This window comes from Ammospiza nelsoni, chromosome 21 (assembly GCF_027579445.1).
Source record: "Ammospiza nelsoni isolate bAmmNel1 chromosome 21, bAmmNel1.pri, whole genome shotgun sequence".
NCBI lineage: Eukaryota > Metazoa > Chordata > Aves > Passeriformes > Passerellidae > Ammospiza > Ammospiza nelsoni.
The window spans coordinates 4,611,418-4,634,587 of NC_080653.1; the positions used below are offsets into that span (position 1 = coordinate 4,611,418).

A 23,170-nucleotide genomic window follows, 5' to 3' on the forward strand; every position below is an offset into this window, starting at 1 on the left:
GAAAATTGTTCCTTGTGAGGGTGGGGAGCCCTGGCACAGGTGCTCAGAGCAGCTGTGGCTGCCCCGGGATCCCTGACAGCGTAAGTTAGATGGGGCTTGGAGCAGCCTGGGACAGCGGAAGGTGTCCCTGCCATGGCAGGGGTGGCACTGGATGTCCTTTAACGTCCCTTCCAGCCCCTGCCCCGGGCAGCAGCGGGCACGGAGCCGCAGCGCGGGGGTCCGGCGGTGCCGGGGCTGCCGAGGGGGCGGCGCTGGCCCCGGGGGAGGCGGGGACGGAGCGGGACGGAGCCGTTCGGAGCCGTTGGGAGCGGGGCGGTGCCGGGGCGGGCCCGGCGCCGGGCGGGCGGGCGGAGAGGTGCCGAGGGAGGCATCGCCGTGCGAGCGGCGCCCCGTGTGCCTCCTGCGGCCCCGGCCAGCAGCCCCGGGCCGGGGCATGGAGGCGGCGCACAGCATCCCCGTGCTCGACGTGCTCCGCCGCTTCGGGGTCAGCGAGAGCTGCGGCCTCAGCCCCGAGCAGGTCCGCCGCAACCGGGAGAAGTACGGCCCCAATGGTCAGTGCGGAGCGACGGGATCAGTGCGGGGGATGCGGGGCGGGCGTGGGACGGGGCAGCGATAACGGGACACCGGCAACGGGATACCGACATCCCGGCTGGGACCCGACCGGGATGGGATGGGGACTGGGACTGAGACCGAGACCGGGATCCTCTCCGCCGGGATCAGGATGGGTACCGGGATCCTCCCCGCCGGGATGGGGTTGTGGATCGGGATTCTCTCTACCGGGATGGGGATGGGTACCGGGATCCTCCCCGCCGGGATGGGGTTGCGGATCTGGACCGAGATCCTCCCCGCCGGTCCCGGCAGGGTCCGGGGTGCTGCCCCGGAGCATCCTCCCGGCCCCGGCTGTGCGGGGATCGCTGGGGATGTGCCGCGGGACACCTGTTGATCAGGGCAATGTTTACCGGCTATAATTGAAGGCTAATTGCCGCGGGTTCGAGCGGCCAGGAACGTCGGCAATTAGCGGGGTGTTAATTTCGCTGGCGGAGTGACAGAGAGCGGGGAGGGACAGCGATATCTCGTTACCAGGAAGGAAAGAGGGGAAGGTCTCGTTGCCTGCGGGTGACCGAGGGAAGCCCCAGAAGAGCCGTCAGAGGTGTCCTGGGGGGATCTCTCTCGCCCCCGCCGCAGCCCTGCCTGTGGGTGCTGTGGGACAGGGAGCGGTGGTGGGGACAATGTCCGTGTGTGTCTCGCCCTGCCGGTGTCACACTCACCCGGGGAACCCTCTGCGGGCACCTGGGCGTCTTCACGGCACTGAGAAGGGGAATCTGTAAACGTTTTGAAAGTGCTCAGTGTGCCCAGGAAGGGCTGGCTGAGGTGTCCGCACCTACCCAGGTAATTTGAGGGTGGCTTTGTTCAGGCTGTGCCCGAGCTGGGTCCTTAACTCTGCATAGGAAACAGGAGGGTTGGGGTGGTGTGCTCCGGTGCTTTGGGGCAGTGAGTCCCTTCTCAAACTTCTGCAGGAGATCAGAGTGTAAACTCTCCCCTGCGTTAGAGCTTGTTGCATCTGCTTTTTGCTTGATCCTCACGGATGAGGCTTAGGGAAGCCCGAGTAGATGCTGGCAGCATTGCTGTGTGCATTTCTGTCTGTTAGGTGGGATCAGAGGGCTGTGGCTCCTCCAGCCCTGTGAGCAGCTGTCCTGTGCTGAGCTGTGCTCAGGGCCCCCCATCCATCCCAGCAGTGCTCCCTGTCCCAGGCAGCTCCAGCTCTGTTCCCTGGGCCAGCATGGTCAGGGCTGCCCTTGGGAGCTCTTGCCATGGAGCGCCTGCACGAGCTGCAAGCAATGGAGCATCACACCTGCTCCTGCTGGGCTTCATTTTGCAGAAGGGCAGCTGGGGCCCTGTCTGGTTAACTGGGAGGAGCCCCTCTGCTTTGGGGGCTGAAGGCAAAATACATCCTTAATGCAAAGTACATCCTAAATGCAAAATACATCCTAATCAAACAGGTGGCTGCTCTGATCTCAGGGTATAATTGCAGCCAGTCTCTGGCCCACAGGAGCAGGCTGAGGGGTGGCCTGTGCTGTGCAGCAGGGTGCCACCATGGGCATCACCATGGTGGGGCTCCTGGTGGCTTTGTCCCTGTGCTGTTTGCCCAAGTGAATCACCATCCCTGAGTCAGGCACGTTGGCTGCTCGGTGGTGGCACCGGGCACCGGGCTCTGCCTTGACAAAGGGAGCTCAGAGCTGTGACGTAGGTGCAGAGCAGAGGGTTAGTGGTGGTAATTAGTTTGCCTTTAATTTTTTTTTTCTTTTTGCTTCCTCCTCTTGCAAGCTGTGGCTCTGTGCTCTCCTCATGTAGCAGTTTTGTTTCCCATGCACCCCAGCTTTGGTTTCTCACGGGCTGTTGGCTCACAGGAGCTGCTGACTTTGGGGTGTCCTGTGCCTCTCACCCCCCAAGCCCAGCTCTGCTGCTCCTGTGCTGCACAGCCTGCAGTGATGTGCCTGAATCTTGAGGGCAGTGCAACCCTCAGTGAAATGTGGTTGAAAGTTTTCAAGAATTCTGAACTTCTGCAATTTCTGAGCAATATTTATGTGTTTCTCATGGTGCAAATGAGACGTAGATGGTTTACAACACCTTAAAACCATGCAGATAGGGACCTATGTGGTTTGCTTGGTTTAAAACCTTAGTGTTAAGCAGAAAGTGGGGTTTTTTCCAGCATGGTGAGAACTTGCAGGTTGTGTTGTGGCAGCAGGCACCTTGAGTGTCCTGTTTGGGAGAGCTGCTTGGGGTGAGGGTGCCGCAAGGGAGCAGCTTGGGACAACGAGTTGGGCTGTATTAAATTGCACTTCAATTTAGCTTTAAATTAAACTCTAGCAGCAGGAGTGTGGGGCAGTTTGGTGACTCGTTTGAGCTTGCACAGAAGGGGAAGAAAAATCTTGTGTGGCTCGAAGTGCAGAGCAGGCCCTGAGCTCCAGCTACTTTCATTTTCGCACCCTCCTGTCTCACATTCATTCATTTCCTTCTAATCTTGAACTTCAAACTGCCAGTGTGGTCGTGAATCACCATCTAAAATACATCATCTTTCTGAAAAACTGCCTCCTGACATGCTTCACAGAGCTGCTGGCTGCTGCTTTTTTATTGCATTTAAAAAAATACGAGCTGCAACGAGCTCTGACGTTAAGTGAGAAGCAGCCATCATTGGTGTGACTGATATAAAATGATTTCATTTTTTGGGGGCGGTATTCTTTTGGAGCTTAAAATTGTTGTTTTTTCAGATCCAGGGCTCACAAACACATTTGCAGGAGGAAGCAGAGAGCAATAGTGATTATTTGGTATCTCCAGCTCGTGGCTGGGGAGCCAAGCAGTGTGGTACAGATTAGTGGAGTGGAAGGAGATATTTCTGCATTAGGAAGAGCTTGTGTTCTCGTTTCAGCTCTGTCATCAGTACTGTCAGCATGGCCTTTCATTTGCCAAGGAAACTGGAGAAGCCACAGAACATTTAGGTCTCACCATGGCAATTCTGAATCTCCCAAGTCAATTTTAATTAATAAATGCTTTGGATGTCTCACATGTGCCTGGCAGGTGCTTCCCTGTACCTCATCCCATCCACCAGCTCAAGATCCACAGGTTGTTTTTTTTTTGTTTTTACCACAAAACTTAAAAAAAAAAAAAAACACCAAACAAACAAAAATAACCAAATGCACATCTGTTATTTTATAACAGACTGAGCAGGAAGGTATGGGCATGTACCCTTCCTAAATGTAAGGGGCACAATTTCCCTTGAAATTATTTGATTTTTGCCAAGGAACAACAGATGTAAGCAGGAGTTGCTTTGTGGACAGACAAGTGATTTTTCTGTTTTAAATATAGCTCTGATTTATCTCTTCTAAATGGATTTCTGAGTGTAAATGAGCATACATTTCAGGCAGGATATTGCAGGCATTAATGTGTATGCATAATTTTATTTGCTCCATCGGTAACCTAAATGGGCTGTGAATGTCAGCAGAGTCAAACTCGAGGCTCCAGCATAGGGGTGTTTATCTCATCTTTCATCTCCTCTGACTCTGAAGCTCTGCTGTGGTTGGAAACTCGGCTGGGCAGGGCCATCCTGCCTGTGGGGCTCCTTGGGGCTCACCCATCCTCTTCTCTCCCTGCTCTGCTCTGGGGGTGTCCCCGCTGTGGTACCCCGTGCGCTGCAGATCCCATGCCTTGCTGCAGGTGCAATGGAGCTGCAAAACGGCTTCAGCTCAAAGCCCACCAGCAAATTTGGTTGTTTTTTCCACCACACCTCCCTGTGTCTCTGCCAGCCTCACTCAGGATCCCCAAATCCCTGTATTTTCCCACTGCGTGCCCATCCTGCCTGGGCAGGAGGAGGAGACATCCCCCAGCCCAAATCCAACCTGGGTTGTGCTGCTCCTCTCCTCAAACCCACCAAGGCTCTTTCTCAAGGCAGAAGCACACATCTGAGCCCCTGTTTTGCTAGAAACACCGCTGATAGCTGATTTATTTGCACCCTTTTTGGGGTGTGTGTGTCGGCACACGCGTGTGTCTGCGGCGGGGGCTTGACGTTGGATTTGCTGCTGGCGGTTGCTAACGAGCCAAGGTTATGCTCCAGCTCTCTCCTGACAATAATAAAAAGCAAAAAAAAAAAGAGAAAAAAATTTCTATTTCATGCTGAAGTATTTGAGGTGGCAGCAAGGAGAGGAAAAGCAGCATTTTCTGACTCATCAAACTCTGCGCTCTGTTCCTCTGTGCATCGCCCACCTCTCCCACCCCCGAAACACACGCTGAACACTCTGATTCATAAACATGCTACGGGTTGGGGCTTTTTTTTTTCTTCTCCTCCTCCAAATCCTTTCCCTGAGGAGACATGCTGAGGCATTCAAACCTTGTGAGTGCCTTCAAATTTGGGGAGAGACTACACAAAGTTTTTGTAATTGACAGGGAAACTTGGCGTTTTCATCCCCATGCCGTCCTCTGAGGTTACCTGCATTCACACCTACCTTTAAAAAACACTGTGAATCAAGAGCAAGGTTCAGAAAAACTGACATCTGCTGTCTAAATGCTGCAGGAACCAGGGAAGGAAGGTTTGCAGGGCCATAAGGCATAGAAACTGCTGTGGGAGAAGGGATTGTGCCTGCAGGCCCTGTGTTTACCCCTGGGGTTGGTCTGCCTTGTGGCACAAGTGTTATTTCATGAGTGTTTTTATTTCATTGCTGGGTTTAAAGCTGGGGGTGGTAGAGCTGGTGCTACAAAACACTGATTTAAGAGGAGCTGGATGCACTGTGCATGCCCAGATGCTGGCTTGGGATGTGCTGCTTCCAGTAAGGGGCTGGAATGTGTCCTCCAAAAACACCATTAGGAGCAAAATACCCCTCTTCTCCCAGGGTAATCCTTTCCCCAGTAATTCAGGTGTCTCTTTTGAAGTCCCTACTCCAGCCAAGGGTGTATGGCCATCCTGGAGCCATACTTGCCATCACCACAAAGTCACACCTCTGCTCTTTGCCATTTCAGCACCATTGGTCTTTCTGCATGTTTTAAACCTTTTCTTACCTCCAGATGTGATTTGCAGTGTTCCATTTCTGTGGTCATCTCCCCCCCCAGGGTAAATCCCTGAAAAATCCTATTAATAATTATGTTGCAAGTAAGTTTCCCTTTCTAAAGCTTCCCTCAAACCCATTTTTCTTGAGCAAAAAGCCTCACTCCATGCCTGCTGCTGCTGCTGCTTTTTTCCTCCTGAGGAGAATTTTAATTTTTGAGAAGCATCCAAGCTGCTGCCTTTTCACTTTGCGTTTGATCTGCTCCTGCAGAAGGGATGGTGTGACGACAGGAGGCTCCTGGCTGTGGCTTGGCTCTGTCCTGGCACAGCCACAGCCCTGGTGATGCCCCTGAAGAGGGGCCAGGGGTACAAATGCTGGCTGAAAACAGGGCTGAGCAAGGCACACTTCAAGTGCCTTCAAGCAGGTGGTTGTTGTTTCTGGTGGTCTCTCAGGACCAAGGCTGATGCTCTCTGCACAAAACCTCCCTGGAGAGCAGCATTGCCAGGGCTGCCCTGGGATTTGCATCAGGGATCTGAACTGCCCATCAAAGGGCTGCTGGCAGCCCCAAGGTGCTTCTATTTTCACAGCCCTGAAAAATGAGGTGGTTTGATGCTTTTTTGTATGCTCAAACCTCTGGAGGAGCCAGCTTTGATTTTTCTCCTACACACAGCGCTCGCAGAGTCAGTTGGGATGCTGATACCCCTCCAAAATGTTGTTGGGGGATTTTTTTAGGGTTATTTTTTGTGAGCTATGAGCCAGATCCTGAGTGTTTGCATCCTGTGCCTTTTTCCCAGCTGGTGCTGCCCCACTTCTGGGGAAGGGGCTCCTCCCTGGACCAGCCCCAAAACTCCTCTCTTGGTCCATCCAGATCACCTGGGGAGCAGTGGGTGCTCCATCCTGTTAATGCTTTCAGGGCTGTTGAAAGAAGGACTGAGAAGTTAGGAGCAACACCTGGGTTGCATTCCATGGGGGATTAGGGCATTTAAGGCAGAATAAAAAACCTCTGTGGGCAGGTAATGCTGGACATGTGGGTGCTGACATTACATGAGGGTGCTCTAGAGTTCCTACTCACTATTTTTGATGTGAAAAGCTCATCAGAGCAGTGCTCTCTGCCCAGCCCCTTGCTTCTCTCTGCTGGTCAGGAGCAGTGGAGCTGCAGGCATGAGGCTGTTTTCTCCTGGGCTGGCTGCTGGGGTGTGGGTTAGGGCAGCAATGGGCTGGAAAAGTGTTCCAGAGGGGAGGCACCTGGAGTGGACCAGGAGCTGGAGCAGGATGATGTTTTCTGGCACTGCTGGCACTCATGGTCTCAGTTACAAGGTAAAAATACATGATTATCAGAAGAATGTTGGGTTTTTCTGCTAGCTTTTTAAATATTTCTTTCCTTTTTTCACTTTTCACCCTCCTTTTGTCCCTTCCCCTGGTTCTCAAGGATGAGCTCCCATTGCATCTCAGCTGGGGTGAAGGCGGTGCAGGCAGCCCCTCCTGCTCAGCTGGAACACCTTGGGCAGGAGAAGGAGCTGATGCTGAGGGCACTGGGATGGGTGGAGGAGAAGGGGCCTGGGCTGCTCTGGGTGGCAGCAGGACAGAGCTGTCTGGGCGTTCAGTCCAACCCAGTGCAATGTTAACACGCAGAAAACTCAGAAAGGACCAACCCCACACTGGTGTTGAATGGGGTTGAAGCCCATTCATTATTCTGCATATGATAATTCTTTTTTTGGGTGATATTGTTACTCATGATTTTTTTTTTTTTTCCCTGTATGTTGGTGTTGGTAGCACTGGCAGTAGAAAGTACATCAATAACCTATATTTTTTTAAAAAATCCCCAGTGCTCAGTGGAGCTGCTGTTAGTACCAGTTACCTCACTGCAAAACAGGTAGCAGAATTTGGTCTGGATCTTTTTTTTGTATTTCAGTGTTTGTAGCACTAGAAGTAGAAAGTGTATCAATAACCTATATTTTTAAAAAAATCCCCAGTGCTCAGTGGAGCTGCTGTTAGTACCAGTTACCTCGCTGCAAAACAGGTAGCAGAGATCTGGAATCCAGAATTTGGTCTGAATCTTATTTTTTTTTTTTTTTTTTTTTTTTTTTTTTTGTATTTCAGTGTTGGTAGCACTAGAAGTAGAAAGTGTATCAATAACCTATATTTTTAAAAAAATCCCCAGTGCTCAGTGGAGCTGCTGTTGGTAGCAGCTACCTCGCTGCAAAACAGGTAGCAGAGATCTGGGCTGGAAGTGTAGAAATGTTGAAAGAACTGAGCCAAACAGCAGCAGAGAAAATTGTGGTTACTCCAGTATTTCCATGACGTGAGCGAGCACCGGAGGCTGCTCCGGGGGCGGTTAACCCTTGGCGGGCCGGGCTGCAGCGCTGCCTGCAGCACACACTGGAGGCTCCTAATTCCCTTCAGCATTCATGGGATTCATGCTGATGATCCTCTCCATGACGGGCCGTAGTCAAGCCAGTCATCCCCTGAAAGAAGGGAGGACTCATCTGAGTCCACTGAGATGCCGAATTAATCCTCACCAGCGATTAACCTGGTGTCTGTAACAAGCATTTGCTGCTTTGCCGTGGGAACCTCCCGGTTTCTGAGGTTTGGCTGCTCGTTATCACTCTATAAAATCCTTTTCTCTTTCTCACCCGCAGAGGTGGCGAGTGTGAGGTCAGGCTGTGGCTTGGTGGTGATCCCATCTGCCCGGTCCAGCACATCCCTGGGGATTCGGGACAGAGGGTAGCATCAGTTTGTGACCTGGGATGGCTGAAAGCTGAAATGTTGTAGCTCTTGTTAAAGTCCAGATCTGTAATAGTCCTAAACCTGTGTCACTGCTCTGATCATCAAAATCCTCCTAAAATTTCAGTGCTCAGAAATCTGCTGGATGTGCTGATGCAGGTCCTGGCTTTGTACCCTCTGGTCATACCTGAACCCACTTGAGATGATATATACACTTACGTATCCCATTTGAGATTTTATATACATGGTCTTCATTTGAGATTGTATATGTGTGTCCCATTTGAGACTACACATATGTGCTCCATTTGAGAGCAACATATGTCCCATCTGAGATTTTTATATCTATGCATATATATATATATATCTCCCATTTGAGATTTTATATATTTATGTAATTTCCCATTTGGGATTATAGATGTATGTCTTATTTGATAACCGAAAATATAACTTATTAACCCACTGACAACATATATATATTATATATATGTATTACATATAGTATCTTTTTAAAATATATATGTATGTATACATATATATAATACATATACAGTATATATACAGTGTATATATATGAGTATAATTTCCCATTTGAGATTATAGATGCATGTCTTATTTGATAACCTACTAGCATAGCTTATTAGCACACTGATAACATATATGTATATATAAAAAATATATGTATGTATACATATATATATAATACATATACAGTATATATATGTGTGTATAATTTCCCATTTGAGATTATAGATGTATGTCTTATTTGATAACAACTAATATAACTTATTAACACACTGATAACATATATATAATATATATTTTATATAGGTATATATACATATATATATATATACAGTATATATGTGTGTGTGTATAATTTCCCATTTGAGATTATAGATGTGTCTTATTTGATGACCAACTAATATAACTTATTTACCCACTGATAACATATAAAATTTATATATATTTTTATATATATGTGTATATATACACTATATATATATGCAGTACAGATATATACATATATATATATATATATATATATATATATATATATAAAATATATATATATATATATAATATATAAAAATTTCCCCCCCATACAAACATTTGCAAGTAACTATGGGACACCTTTGAACAAAACCCCTTTTCTGGAGGAAAACCAAGCCGGGGCAGTGAAAAGCTGTGTGTGTGTGTGTGTGTGTGTGTGTCCCTCTGGGAGCCGGGCGGTCCTTGCGGGCGGGGGGAAGCTCTCGGTGCCGGTCTCGGTCCCGGTGCGGTGTTTGGGAGGAAATCCGCTCCTCGCTCCGCGTGTCCCCCTGGGTTCCTGCCCGCGGTATTTTTGCTTCGGGTGTTTTTCCTGCTGTTGGAGCGCTCCGTGTGTGACAGCGGGGGGAGGGATGGCCGGGAACCCGGGCTGGCTTGTCCCTGTCCCTGAGTGCGCTCCGGTCACCCGGGGTCCCCAAATGAACCGTGCCCGGGCTGCCTGAGAGAGCTGTTCCAGCCCCCGCAGCCGCTCCGTGTCCTCCTGGGGTCATGAATGGCCAAAACGCATTTTTTCCTTTATTTTGTTTTGGCTTTTTCCCTTGCGTTTCTGGAGAAACCCCCTGGAGCGCTTGCAGAGCTGTCCTCAGAGCACATGCAGGGCTCCGGGTGTTTTGCGTTAGATGCGTCCTTTATTATACAGAGTGGGCTTTAAAATAATAACAACAATAATAATAATATAGGGCTAAATAGAAGGGATTATGATGATGATGATGGAGGTTGTTTGTTTTGTTTTGTATCTTTCTTTCTCTGGTTTGGAAACAGTTTTCCTTGCATGGGTTGGTGATAAAAAGCAGTTGTTTTTTGGGAAGGCTGTGTGGGTGGGGGAGCGTCTCTCCTCTTCTGCTTCCTTCCAAAGGGGAGTGAAAGCTCAGAGATGCTCGAGGAGGAGCTGAGCTGGGCAGTGCTTAGCTGAGCTGGCTGGGCTCAGCTGGGCTGAGTTTAGCTGAGCTGGGCAGTGCTTAGCTGGGCTGGCTGGGCTCAGTTGAGCCGAGTTTAGCTGAGCTGGGCAGTGCTTAGCTGAGCTGGCTGGGCTCAGTTGAGCCGAGTTTAGCTGAGCTGGGTTTATCTGAGCGGTGTCCCTGTCTCCGGCCGTGCCCCAATCCCCGGGGCCCGGCCGAGCTGGACCCAGCCCAGCAGGAGCCGCCGGGCAGCCGAGGTCGGGATAACCCTCCCCTTCCCCTTCCCCTTCCCCTCACCTGCCTGTCTGCGCTTTCCTTTTTCCATTCCGCAGCCTCCCGAGTCAACAGCAGGGCTAAATTAAGGAACCTGTGGGGAGCGAGTGGAAAAGTGAAAATGGAAAAGGCTGGCTCAGCAGGGAGAGGGGAAGTGATGGAGCACGGAGGGTTCCCCTCGGGTCATCCTTGGGGTGTTCTTTGGGGGTTTGCAGCTTTTCTGGGCTTTTCCACGCTTTTGAGAGCCAGGGATCTTCTGTGCTCCCCTCCAGAGGGGATTCCTGCAGTGGCCCAGGAGAAGGGGCTACTCTGCAGTGCTGCTTCAAACCCATTCTGGGGTTCCTCCTCTGTTTATAAAGCCTATTCTAATTATTCTTCCCTTTTCCACACAAATATACTTAGATTTCCCTGTATTTACATATATATATATATATATATATACACATATACACACATATATATATATAATTTTATACTTATGCGCAAATATATGCTGGTATCATGTTGGTATACATATATGTACAACATTTCATCTTTACAGGCCTTTATAAAGCCTAATTCAAATTATTCTACCCTTTTCCACTCAAATATATTTATATTTCCCTGTATTTATATGTAAGATTTTATCCTTATGCACAAATATATGTTGGTATCATGGTATATATATATGTACATTATTTCATCTTTATAGGCCTTTATAAAGGCTAATTCAAATTATTATTCCCTTTTCCACACAAATAGATTTCCCTGTATTTATATATATATATAAGATTTTATCCTTATGCACAAATATATGCTGGTGTCATGTTGGTATACATATATGTATAATATTTCATCTTTATCGGCCTTTATAAAGCTTAATTCAAATTATTTTCCCTTTTCCACAGAAATATATTTAAATTTCTCTGTATTTATTAATATATATATATAAGAGTTTATCCTTATATATATATATATATATATAAGATTTTATCCTTAAGTACAAATATATGTTGGTATTATGCTTGTATACATATATGTATAATATTTTAATATTTCATACATATATGTATAATATTTCATCTTCATAGTCACGCACACAGATATTATGTATATTTGGGAGGTGATTATGAAAAAACCCTAGAAGGGACTCATATTTCCAGGGATCTCCAAGTATCTCATTCCAGGAAAGGAACTCCTTCAACTACACAGAAATGTGTGATCCCCAGAGAGTTCATCCATGAAAAGCATTAATTGTCCAACTCACCCCTTTTTTCGCATCCAGAAAAACAGATCCTTTCTATCCTACAGAAATTTTTTTCTTGTGATATAATCCAAACTAAGGGCTGGGTAGACTTCATTTTCCATGAAAACCCATCCAAGAGCATTGCTGAAAATAGACTGTTCTCTGAGAACAGATACCAGAAAAAGCAAAAGGAGGGGTGGAGGCAGGTCATCTGGGGCAAGGAGTTCTGCAAAATAAATTCATGATTGATAATCTCAGTTTGAGTTAAAAGCAACCCATGTGGATTAAGGGATACATTACCCTGGATGTATTTTATCATCCTGATTTTATTGATCATGGCCGATGGCTTGGGATGGGATGCCATATTCAAACTTTGATATTCCCCACAGGTTTGCCATGACGGAAACATTTCCTCCAGAAAACAAACAAATGGAAAAAAGACTCCAACCCAACTCCCTCCAGACCTGAGCACATCGAGGATGGAGTTGGATCCATTCAGCCTCGAGCTTGGGGCAGGGAATTTTTCCACCCCAATGTTCACAGTCTGGGTGTTCATGATCCATAAATGCAGAGTTTGGGCCCTGGGGCTTGGCTGAAGGCAGGATTGATTAAAAGATAGCAATTAAAACAAACATCAGCTTTTGGAGGGGTCAGGGTGAGCAGGTTCCTCACCTTGGCAGGGAAGGGGAAAAGATGCAGTTTGGATTTAAAAGCAATATCCTGTAGTTGTTGGGTTTTGGTATTTTTTTCCTTTTTTTTGTGTGTGTGTGTTTGGGTTTTTTGTTTGTGTTTTGTTGTTGTTGGTTTGGGTTTTTTTTTCTTTTTTAAAATGGACACTGCAGGTTTGGGGCTCTGTTTCAGTAACTTTAGCTACATTTGTAATGTAATTTATTATTTCTGTTTCTTACTTATTTTTATTATTTATTGGTATATTTTCCAAGACATACAAATGTGATATCTTTAATGGTTTATTACAACCTCGTGGAAGTTGCTTGTCTCAGTGTAAAGGAATATTGGAGCTGGTCTTTGGGGAGGAGTTCTGCTGTTCCCCCACTGGGCACAGCAGCATTTCTGTGTTCTGAGCAGCATCTCTCCTCCAGAATCAAACACATCCCTTTGGAAAAATGCATCCCAGTCTCATTTTCTTACTTGGAGTCTTTTCAGTTTAAATATTTTTTGGAAAAATAGGATTTTTCTTAAATCCTTTGGGATTTTTAGGAAAAAAAAATCCCAAACGTGGTCCCACCTTGTTGTTTCCCAATTCTTGCAGAATTCAGCTGAAAGGCTCAGCCCAATTTTGGTTCCTCCCCTGGGGTGTTTGAAGGTGCTGGGCACCCTGTGAGCTGACCTGGCACTGGGGGCATCACTGGGGCTCCTGGCACTGCCACCTCTGCAGCTCCTGTGCTCGGTTTCCTAAAGTGCTGCCCAGGAAAATCACATTATTGAGAATTTCTCACTGGTGTTGGAGCTGCTTCAAGTGGCCAAATTTGCCCAGTGTGCCTGGAGGGGGCACAGATCCCCCCTGCACTGCCCCTGGCCTGGCTGGGGCTTTCTGGTCACTCTGCTGGCTCTGGGGGCAGCTGAGCACCTCAGGGATGTGGGGAGCAGCCAAGGGTGCAGCAGAGCCCAAAACAATGAGACAAAAACTCCCTATTTACTTAACACTTAGCTGAAGAATTAGGTTTAGGGTGATAAATGAGGAAATAAAATGATATTTCTCGGGTGGAAGAAGAGATTATATTGAGGTTGCAGCATGTGCCTTGGTTGGGGTTGTGGTAATTGTGGCAGAAGGTTCCCAGATGAGGCAGAGTCCCTCCCTTGCCTTTCCCTGCATTTATGGAAAGGATCTGCTTGAAGTAGAGGTGGGGAGAAGCAAAAAATACCCAACATGACCCCAAAACTAAAAAAAAAAAAAAAAGTCATGGAACCTTTAGCTTTATTTTCTTCAAGCTCCTGTAGTGGTTGTGGGGTTTTGGGTTTGTTTTCTCCTTTTTTCCAAAACTGTTACTATTTCAATGCAGATTTTTAGCTTTTCCACCCGGGAGCCGGAGCTGGAAATTCTTTCCGCTGCGTTGGTGCAGGAGGGAACAAACTGCTGCTTTTAGTTTGCTCAAATAATCCATCCCTGGCTGGAGCCATGGGTTTCCTCCTTCCCACTCCCTCCCACTCCCAGAGCAATCCCAGGATCTGCTGGGGGTGCTCATGGGGACAGGGGTGAGGGGATGTGGCTTCAAGCCCCATTTCCCTCAGGTTTTTCCTTTAAATGTCTCCAGGTGCTCATGGGGACAGGGGTGAGGGGATGTGGCTTCAAGCCCCATTTCCCTCAGGTTTTTCCTTTAAACGTCTCCAGGTGCTGATGGGGGACAGGGGTGAGGGGATGTGGCTTCAAGCCCCATTTCCTTTAGATTTTTCCTTTAAATGTCTCCAAGATTTTATTCTTGCAAACACCAAGCGGACACTGGAGGGGCAAGCCCAAGTGGCAGCTTCGTTTTATCAGAGCAAAATGGGCAAAACCTTCTGTGCTTGTTTTCCTGGCATTAAGGGAGGTGGGATAATGGCAAGGAAGCAATTTGTTTTTCACTGTGGCATGGGAGGAGGATGCTCAGGGCTGGGCAGGGTTTATGGACCCCCCTGAAGTGCAGTGAGGGGAAGCTTGTGCTGCCCAACATTTTGGGGATGAGCCATTTCCAAGAATAAAGGAAGGGAAGTTTAAAGTGGGATGGGTGAGGCTTTCCTTATTTATTTCACACTGCTTCTTGGACCATTGGTCAGATGCCACAGTCCCTCCTCCATCCCTGTTTCCCTGGACAGTGGGACATGGGGGCGGTGGCTTCTCCTTCAGCACAGGGATGTCACTTCTGAATTTCTGGGGAGAAGGAGGCAGCACAGGGCTGGGTTTGCTGATTCTTTGGTGATTTTGGGGGGCACATCCAGCATAACTGCATTTCCTGGTCCCTGACCTGCTGAGATCAGCTCAGCTGGCCGAAAAAGGAGCAAATGAGCTTTCAGCTTTCCCTTCTGACTGAGCAGTGCCCCCAGTTCTCCACTGGGACCCCATCATTGTCCTGGGGGAATCGATGGTGCTGGGCTGTGTTCAGAATCTGTGAGTTTGAGGGTAGGATGAGCAGCTGGTCTGGAGCTCTGTCTGCCCCAGCAAGCCTTGTGACCCAAACCAGGAATTTTTGGGGCTGAATTTTTTGCCAGCCATTGACAGAGTCCAGGTGCCAGTGAGGAAAGCGGTTGGATCATTTTACCCTAAAGCATTGCCTGGAAAACAGCAAGGATGTTTCTGGCCCTTAAACCTCTGCTATCCCTCCTCATGTGCTCCTTCAGCTGCTGCCATCCCCAGCTGGCCTGAATTTGCTCATTTTTGGGGCAGTGGATGCCCCAGCCAGAAGGTTCTGGGCTTTTGTAAAGTGCAGGAGCAGGGGGTGAACGCTGGGGAATGACAGAAACAGCAAACCAGTGGTGTTTGCCATGGGAGGGGGGTTGTATCTTGTTTATTTGATCTTTCTGATGCCTTTTGAAGCAGCCCTGAATGAGTGGCTGTCACTGGTGTGAGCAAACCTCACCTGGCACGCAGGAAAAAGCAGCTGTGAGGCGATAGGCAAATAAGGGCTGGGGCTGGAGGGCTCCCCACCTAGGGCACACCCAGAGCCACCACAGCAGGAAACCACCCCTGGCTTTGGGAGCAGCTCCTTGGGCTGGTGGAGGGCAGGGGAGGGGCTGGATCCTCTGGGATTGTCCCTGCTTGTGGTACCAAGCAGGGCTTGGCTTGGCTGTGGCATCTCCCAAGGATGGGGATGGATGGCCCATGCCTGGAAGTGTTCAAGCCATCTTGGGCAGGGCTTGGAGCAACCTGGGATGGTGGAAGGTGTCCCTGCCCAAAGTAGGGCATTGGAACAGGATGATCTTTAAGTTCCCTTCCAACCCAAACCAGTCTGTGATTCTGTGCCCCCAGTGCTGTGCCTGCACCTCTGAGAGTTTTAGTTTGTTTTTTATTTCCTGTGCTCCTTGGGTGGCAGAGGCTCAGCACAGCTGGAAACGCTGCTGGCTGCAGGTCTGGGGGCTCTCCCTGCAGCTGTGCCCACCCAGGGCTGGGATTTCCATGCTGGGTGCTCAGGGTCAGTGCCCCCTGTGCCAAGGGGGTGCCCTGGGACAGCCCCTCACCCTGCTGGGTCTCAGCGGGCTGCTGCCTGATGGGTTTAACCTTTGGGGCTTTTCTGGGGAAAGGCTAGGTGATCTTTGGAGTGTATGTGCCCCCACATTGGTGCAGTAGCTTGTGGGGATCACAGATTCCCAGAATAATGAGGTTGGAAGAGACCTCTAAGATCATCGAGTCCAACCTGTGCCCTAACTCCTCAACCAGACTATAGCATCCAGTGACATGTCCAGTCTTTATTTAAACACTTCCAGAGATGGTGATTCCACCACCTCGCTGGAAGGAGCATTCCAGTACTTTATTATTCTTTTGGTGAAAAATTTCTTCCTAATATCCAACCTATCCCTTTTCCTAATATCCAACCTGTACCTTCCCTAATGCAGCTGGAGGCTGTATCCTCTGCTTCTGTCAGAGACCAACCCCACCTGTCTGCAGCTTCCCTTCAGGTACCTGTAGAGAGCAATGAGGTCACCTCTGAGCCTCCTCTTCTCCAGGCTAAACAGCCCCAGCTCCTTCAGACGTGGATGTGGGGGCAGAGGCTGAAGCAGGCAGGGTCCCTTTAGCTGCACCCTGAGGGTGCCACTGTGCCTGAGCAGAGCCACCCCTGCCCTGGCACAGGGTGCAGGGCCAGCTCCAGGGATGCTGTGGTGCTCAGGAGCTGTGCAGAAAGGGAAGCTGTAAGAGCCTGAATGAGGGATGTGGGACTCCAGGCAGTCTCCAAAATGCAGTTTATTGTATCCAAGGTATTACAGCAGTCCAGGGTCATGGGTGACAGAGCTGTGCCCACAGCTGTCAGCTCCAGCTGCAGGCAGGCCTGGAGACCCTGAGTTTAGGTTAGAATGCATTATAGACTTTTCTTTTGGTTACAATGCATTATATACATTGGTTTTGGTTACAATGCATTATATACTTTTCTTTGCTGAGCATCTTAATACAGTAGAACCAATCTATACCTTAACTTTTATCTATAGCCTATCATAGCTACTATAATTACCATATTCATGTTACTGTTCTCCAATCACTAAAAGTCAGTACATTACAGTTTAAGCTCGAAGTTGTTTTTCCGTTTTCTTGCAGTGGAAAATTCTGAGACCTTTTTTCTGCTTGCCACATTTGCTGCCTTGTTTGCCTGTGCTCTCTTTCTGCTTGGTAAAAACATCTTCTTGTTTGAGGTGGGTTTATCCTTGGCTCTAAAACTCATGAAAACCCCTTCTAACTAACATATCCTCTTGCCTTCTTGGTTATCCAGTAAAATTGGCTCAGCAATTCTTTTCTTCTATATCAAAACTTGCTTCCATCTCTATTCCTTCATCAGACTCTACATTTAAAAATCTTTCTGCTAAGCACACATATCTGTGAGACATTCTTGTCAAACTTTCATCCTTCCCAACAGGACGTGGTGTGGGTGAGTTAAGTCATGCACAGCCAGGCACTTGGATCACTGAGTTTTGTCCTCTGGGAGCATCAGCACCATCAGGCTTTGAGTGTTTGCATGCAGATAACGCTGAAATCCCCAGGCACACAGCTGCCAAACGCTGCTTTTCACACTTCTCCCAGTGAGGATGAGGAGCAGCCTCACTCTCCATCCTCAGCTGGGATTTATGGGCTCAGTGTGAGTTAAACACTCCAGCCAAGCCTGTCCCCAGCAGTTTTGGGGAGTGGAGGTGTGCAGTGCTGGCTGTCAGCAGGGTGAGGCAGAGCAGACACCCCTGCAGGATGGGATCCTTCCCCTGCAGCCGGCCCTGGGAAAGGCAGCCAGTTAAAATAACAGTTTATCCTGCCTGCTGTCGTGTGGGATGGTAGAAGGATCCCAGAGAAGCCCTGCCTGGGCTCCTGCTTTGTGTCACAGGACAGGAGCTGCTCTCCCAGCTGAGGCTGTTTCAGGGTTTTCTTACCCTTTTCACTGCTGCTTTACTGCCTGTCAGCAAAGTCCAAAGGAATTGGATGCATCCCTTATTTTGCACATTCATTTCCCCTTCCTTGCATAAGGGAAAAGATACTAAAGGCAGTGAGAGAAAAAAAAAAAAAAGTGATAACAACATAGAAATATAGCTTGAATAAGTTATTTAGAGCAGAAAGCTGGGCCTGGATGTGATGCTCATCATTATTCTCCCAGAGGGCATCATGCTCTTCCCACATCATTTGGGGGCAGAAGGGTTTCCCATGAGGGAAATCTGATTTTATCCAAGGGAAGCTCCTGAAATGGTGAGGGAAATGGAATTTCAGGATGTTTGCTGTTGTGGATTGCACCCTGGGATGTGCACCAGGGGTTGCTTTGTCACATGCTGGCCTCTGAGATGTCACCTTGTTCCTCCCTTTCCCCAAAGCAGAATGGGATCAGGGCAGGATGGAGAAACACCAGCTGTGCAGGGATGTGCTCCAGGGATTTTTGCTCCTGTTACAGCAGGAAAAACTCAAACATTTCCATGAAGCTCCCCCAGTGCCAGCCTGTCCGGGTGTGTGTTTGCTCTGGCCGGGAGAGCAGGGCTGTCACAGACGTCTTTTATGGAAAATAATTCTTTAGGATTTTTCCTACTGAGAGGCCTCAGGAACAAAATGTAAACATTGATTATCTGCTGCTGTGGAATGCAACAGGTGCATCTGTGATTAGTTCATGTTGGTTGTTTGTAATTAATGGCCAATCACAGTCAGCTGGCTCAGACTCTGTCAGAAAAACGAATGATAACAAAAGACAGAAGCTTTTGTTATCATTCCTTTTTATTCTTTTCTTAGCCAACCTTCTGATGAAATCCTTTCTTCTATTCTTTTAGTATAGTTTTAATGTAATATATATCATAAAACAATAATTCAAGCCTTCTGAAACATGGAGTCAGATCCTTATCTCGTCCCTCATCCTGGGATCCCTGTGAGCACTGTCGTCACACGGGGCTGTCCCAGAGCCTGGGCAGAGCTGTGCTGTGCTCCTGGGTGGCACCACTGTTTATTTACCTTTTCATCACCTGACTGCCGTGCCCTGGCATGCTGCAGGCGCCAGCTCTGGGCTGCCAGCCCTGTTTGAGTTGGCAGAGCTGGAGATTCACCTCCTGCTGGAACAGCCCCACGGCTGCCCAGCGTGCCCCGGCTCCTTGGAGCATCTTGTGTGGATATTCTGCACCCTGGTATGGACCAAACATCACCACAGATGTGGTGGCACAGCAAAGAGAGATGTCATGATCTGGCAAGCTCAGAGCAAGTTGCAAATTCTCAGCATTCCTGGAGCTGTGGATGTGTCCCTGCAAGGCAAAGCCCTCTGAGGTGGTGGTGATGCCTTAACCCAGAGGGGACAGTGCTCTTTTGCTGTGACATCTTAATTTGCTTAATTTGCTTAATTTGACTGAATTTGCTTATTTTTTGGACAGTGGATTCCCCAGCCAGAAGGTTCTGGGCTTTTGCAAAGTGCAGGGCCGGGCTGGAGCAGGGGTGAACGCTGGGGAATGACAGGAACAGCAAACCAGTGGTGTTTGCCATGGGAGGGGGGTTGTATCTTGTTTATTTGATCTTTCTGATGCCTTTTGAAGCAGCCCTGAATGAGTGGCTGTCACTGGTGTGAGCAAACCTCATCTGGCACGCAGGAAAAAGCAGCTCTTGGGATGTCTCCTCTTTCTTGGCTCTGCTCTCCAAAGCTGCCATGCAGGAGAGCAGGAGCAGAGGAACCACAGAGGTGTCCACAAGCTGCAGGTCCTGTGATGGGGAGGCTGAGTATTTATGGTGCATGTGGGTGACCCATTTTGGGATTCTCTGAGGCACCATTGCCCCTTTCCACCCCTGGTGGTGTCACTGCATTTGTGTTCTGGCTGGGAGCTCCTGCCCAGGGCTGGATTTCAAAGAAAGGGGCTATTCAGGTGCCAGCCAGGAGTTTCCATTCCAGCCTGGTTCCACTCACCATGTTGTCCCAAGGGAATGACAGATTTGGGATTTTCCTGGTTCCCTGCCTGGGGTGGGTTTCCCTGCAGGATGGGACATGGCAGCACTGCTGGTGACTCACACAGAACTTGGGGTTTGGGGAGCAGCAAACCCTCTTATTTCTAGTGAGGCTTTGGATGTGTCAGGGAGAAACTCCAGCCCCAAACTTTCCTGTTTTCCAGTGTGTTTTTATCAGTTCTCACCCAAAAATATGAACTTATTGTGAATTTCTGCCCTTTTTCTCTGGGTGTTGGGTGCTGAGCTGCCCCTTGAAGAGTGGAGGAAGGAGTTACTGAGAGCAGGAGCTGCCTGTACTCAAACCTGGGGGTTTGGGAGGTGCCTGCAGCAGCATTGCTGCCTTTGGGGTTTGGTGACAGGAGGCAGTGTCACTGTGCAGGCTTTCAGCTGCCTCCCCTGTGCACGTTTCCTGAGTTCACACAAACCCATTTTGGTGAACTTTCATCAAGATCTCATGCAAAGCCCCAGCCCTGTGAAGGTGCTGCTGCCACTCTTGATGCAAACTCAGTGTGGGACAGCACTGAGAGTTCCAGGTGGCTGCTCAGGGTGGAAACTCACCCCAGGCTGGGCCAGGAGCTGTGGGAGCCCCAGCTGCCTCCCCGAGGGCACCTGCCTGCCCCCAGCCCTCTTGCACCCCTAAAGTGCAGTCTGGATGGAAATAGCAGTAGCACATCTCTTCTGCTTTTAGTTTTGGAGGCTCTCTGGGCTGGGGAGAGGAAGCTGGGGGTGGAGAGGAACTGGCTATGAAAGGACACTTTGCTCTGACATGCCCTGTAGAGTGATTGAAACACTAAAGGTGCTCCAAGATTAATTTTTTTTCCTATAAAAATTATAGTTTATAATAAAAATAAAAATATTAAAGGTATAAAAAGATAATAAATATATTGAAATATATAAAAATATAAACAGTATAAATATATATTTAATTATATATATAAATATTATATATATAATGTAATATATATTATGTATACAGATATATTTAATACATATATATATAATTACATATAATAAAATTTATATATATATAAAATAAAAATATAAAAGGTATAAAAATAATTACAGGCATTGTGTGCTGCTCTGTGTCTCACGGTGCAGGGATTAGAGCAGCCTGATCCAGGGCATGTGGGTTTAAAACAGCTCATGGTGGGTGTGTCTGTGAGGACTGCTCCAATATTAATTTTTTTTCTATAGAAACTATAGTTTATAATAAAACTAAAAATATAAAATGTATAAAACTATAATAAATATATATTTATTTTCATATATAAATATACTATATATATATATATATATACTATATATATATATATATATATAATACATAAAAATATAAAAGGTATAAAAATAATTATAGGCATTGTGTGCTGCTCTGTGTCTCACAGTGGCAGGGATCAGAGCAGCCTGACCCAGGGGGATGTGGGTTTAATGGGTTTAAATCAGCTCATGGTGGGTGTGTCTGTGAGGGCTGAGGAGGCCCTGGTACAGTTTGAAGCATGAGCACATTCAGGCTTCTTGTTTTCAGTGGTTGGTTTAGTGAAGGTAGGTTTGGTTTGGGTTTGTTTTTTTTTTTTTTTTTTCATTCCTCTGAGTGAAAATAGGTGATGGAAAACAGATGAGCAGGTTTCACTTCCTGCTTTCACTCAGGGCTCCAGGCTGGGGGTGTTTGCAGACAGCCACGGTGGTGGGGCATCAGTGTCTGCCTCAGGCTGGCTCCTCTTGGGCTCATCTGGTCCCTTATTCCCTCCAGAAACACAAGGAGTTGGAGAAACATCTTGTTTTATCGTAGAATTAAGTTAACCTCTAAGTTCATTGAGTCTAACCATTAACCCAGAGCTGTCATGGGTTTCTTGTCAGCTCCATGGGGTGCAGAAGTATCCTGAGAGATGTGGGGAGAGGAGAAGGCTCTGGGGACACCTCAGAGCCCCTTCCAGTGCCTAAAAAGGCTACAAGAGAGCTGGAGAGGGGCTTTGGAAAAGGGATGGAGTGACAGGACAAGGGGAATGGCTTCCCAGTGCCAGAGGGCAGGGGTAGATGGGACATTGGGAAGGAATTCTTGCCTGGGAGGATGAGAAGGCCCTGGCACAGAGCAGCTGTGGCAGCCCCATCTCTGGAAGTGTCCAAGACCAGGCTGGATGGGGCTTGGAGCAACCTGGTCTAGTGGAAGGTGTCCCTGCCATGGCAGGAGGTGGAACAAGATGAACTTTCAGGCCCCTTCCAACCCAATCCACTCTGGGAATTCTGATGGGGGCAAGTGGACACAAGCACCCATGAGCCCCCAAAATCAGGGGGATCACTCCTGAGCCCTCCCTGGGTTCCTCCCTGGTCACTCCTGAGCATTCCCTGGGTGAGGGCCTCACAGTCCTGGGCCCAGCCTTGCCTCAGCAGGCCCAGCTCCCCCATGGCTGCCCAGGAGCAGGAGGATTCCCTTGGAAGGGGCCAGGGTTTGAGCATTGATGCCTTTTGGGACCTAAAACCAGAGGCCAGACAAAATTAAGAGAATAAAAAGCAGTTTATTTATATTTATTGAAGGGCCTTCAGGTACATATAGGGCAGATGAAGCCCTCCAGGGGCTACACCCAAAATAGACAGCAGGTCATGGGTTTTCACACTTTTATAAATTTGGTCTATTTGCATATTGGGGGTTAATCTTGCAATTACAGCTTCAGGTAATTAGGTAATTTACCCCAAGTTTGCTCCCCCCAACTCACTTTTGTTCCCATCTCTTGGGGCCTGAGGCAGTGAGGTGTCCCTGATTCCCAGGTCTGGAGAGGAATTGCTTTGTCTGACCAAAATGGGAAAGCTGTAGGCTAACGCTATATGGAGTTTGGAGTGAAACACGAAAGAATTGCAGGATTAGAAATATTTGGAAAATATAAAAGCTCAAATCTCTTAGGGCATCACATTGTCCAGTGGTCGTGGCTGCACGTGAAGGTCACAGTCTCTCCTGGAATGTGGAAATTTTGGACAATCTGTGCTGGGTGCTTGGAAGCCCCTGGGTTTCTCTAAGGTTCTACAGGTGCCTGGCCTTGGGTTTGGCTGGCAGCAGTGTGGATGGAGGCTCTGCACCCCCTGGGTGGCTTCAGGAGGGCAGCTTGGAGCAGCTGAGCATCGCCCTTGGATTTGTTTCCTAGAGCGTTGCAGGCTGTAAAGTACTACAGATTAGTAGGAAATATGGTCTGAAAGTTACAGTCCCCAGTGGGGCTGTATTGGGTTTCTGGCAGGGCATTTTATGGGATGGTTGCACTTCTGTGTCTTGGATTTGGAGAGGGCAGCTCCTGAGGAATATTTTTTTAGGCAGGCTGAGTGTAGGAACAAATGCTGCTGGAGCCACTTGAGCAGGGAAATGAAATTTCCAGGGCTGCTCACTTGGTGTTGGACTGAG

General features: G+C 48.2%; 1 protein-coding gene across 4 annotated transcripts in view; it reads left to right on the forward strand.

The window, feature by feature from the left end:
- The first annotated feature begins 366 nt into the window (after positions 1-366).
- The window catches only part of ATP2A3 (ATPase sarcoplasmic/endoplasmic reticulum Ca2+ transporting 3), a 63,231-nt gene continuing 40,427 nt past the window's right edge, over positions 367-23,170 (forward strand). The window contains exon 1 of one of the 4 annotated variants that reach the window (XM_059487216.1): positions 367-551. In XM_059487216.1, coding sequence (XP_059343199.1) covers positions 434-551 — 118 coding nt within the window. In that variant the 5' untranslated portion in view covers positions 367-433. Of the gene's footprint in view, positions 575-1,207; positions 1,390-23,170 lie in introns of those variants that run through there. The other 3 variants (XM_059487218.1, XM_059487217.1, XM_059487219.1) reach the window with 3 other exon arrangements.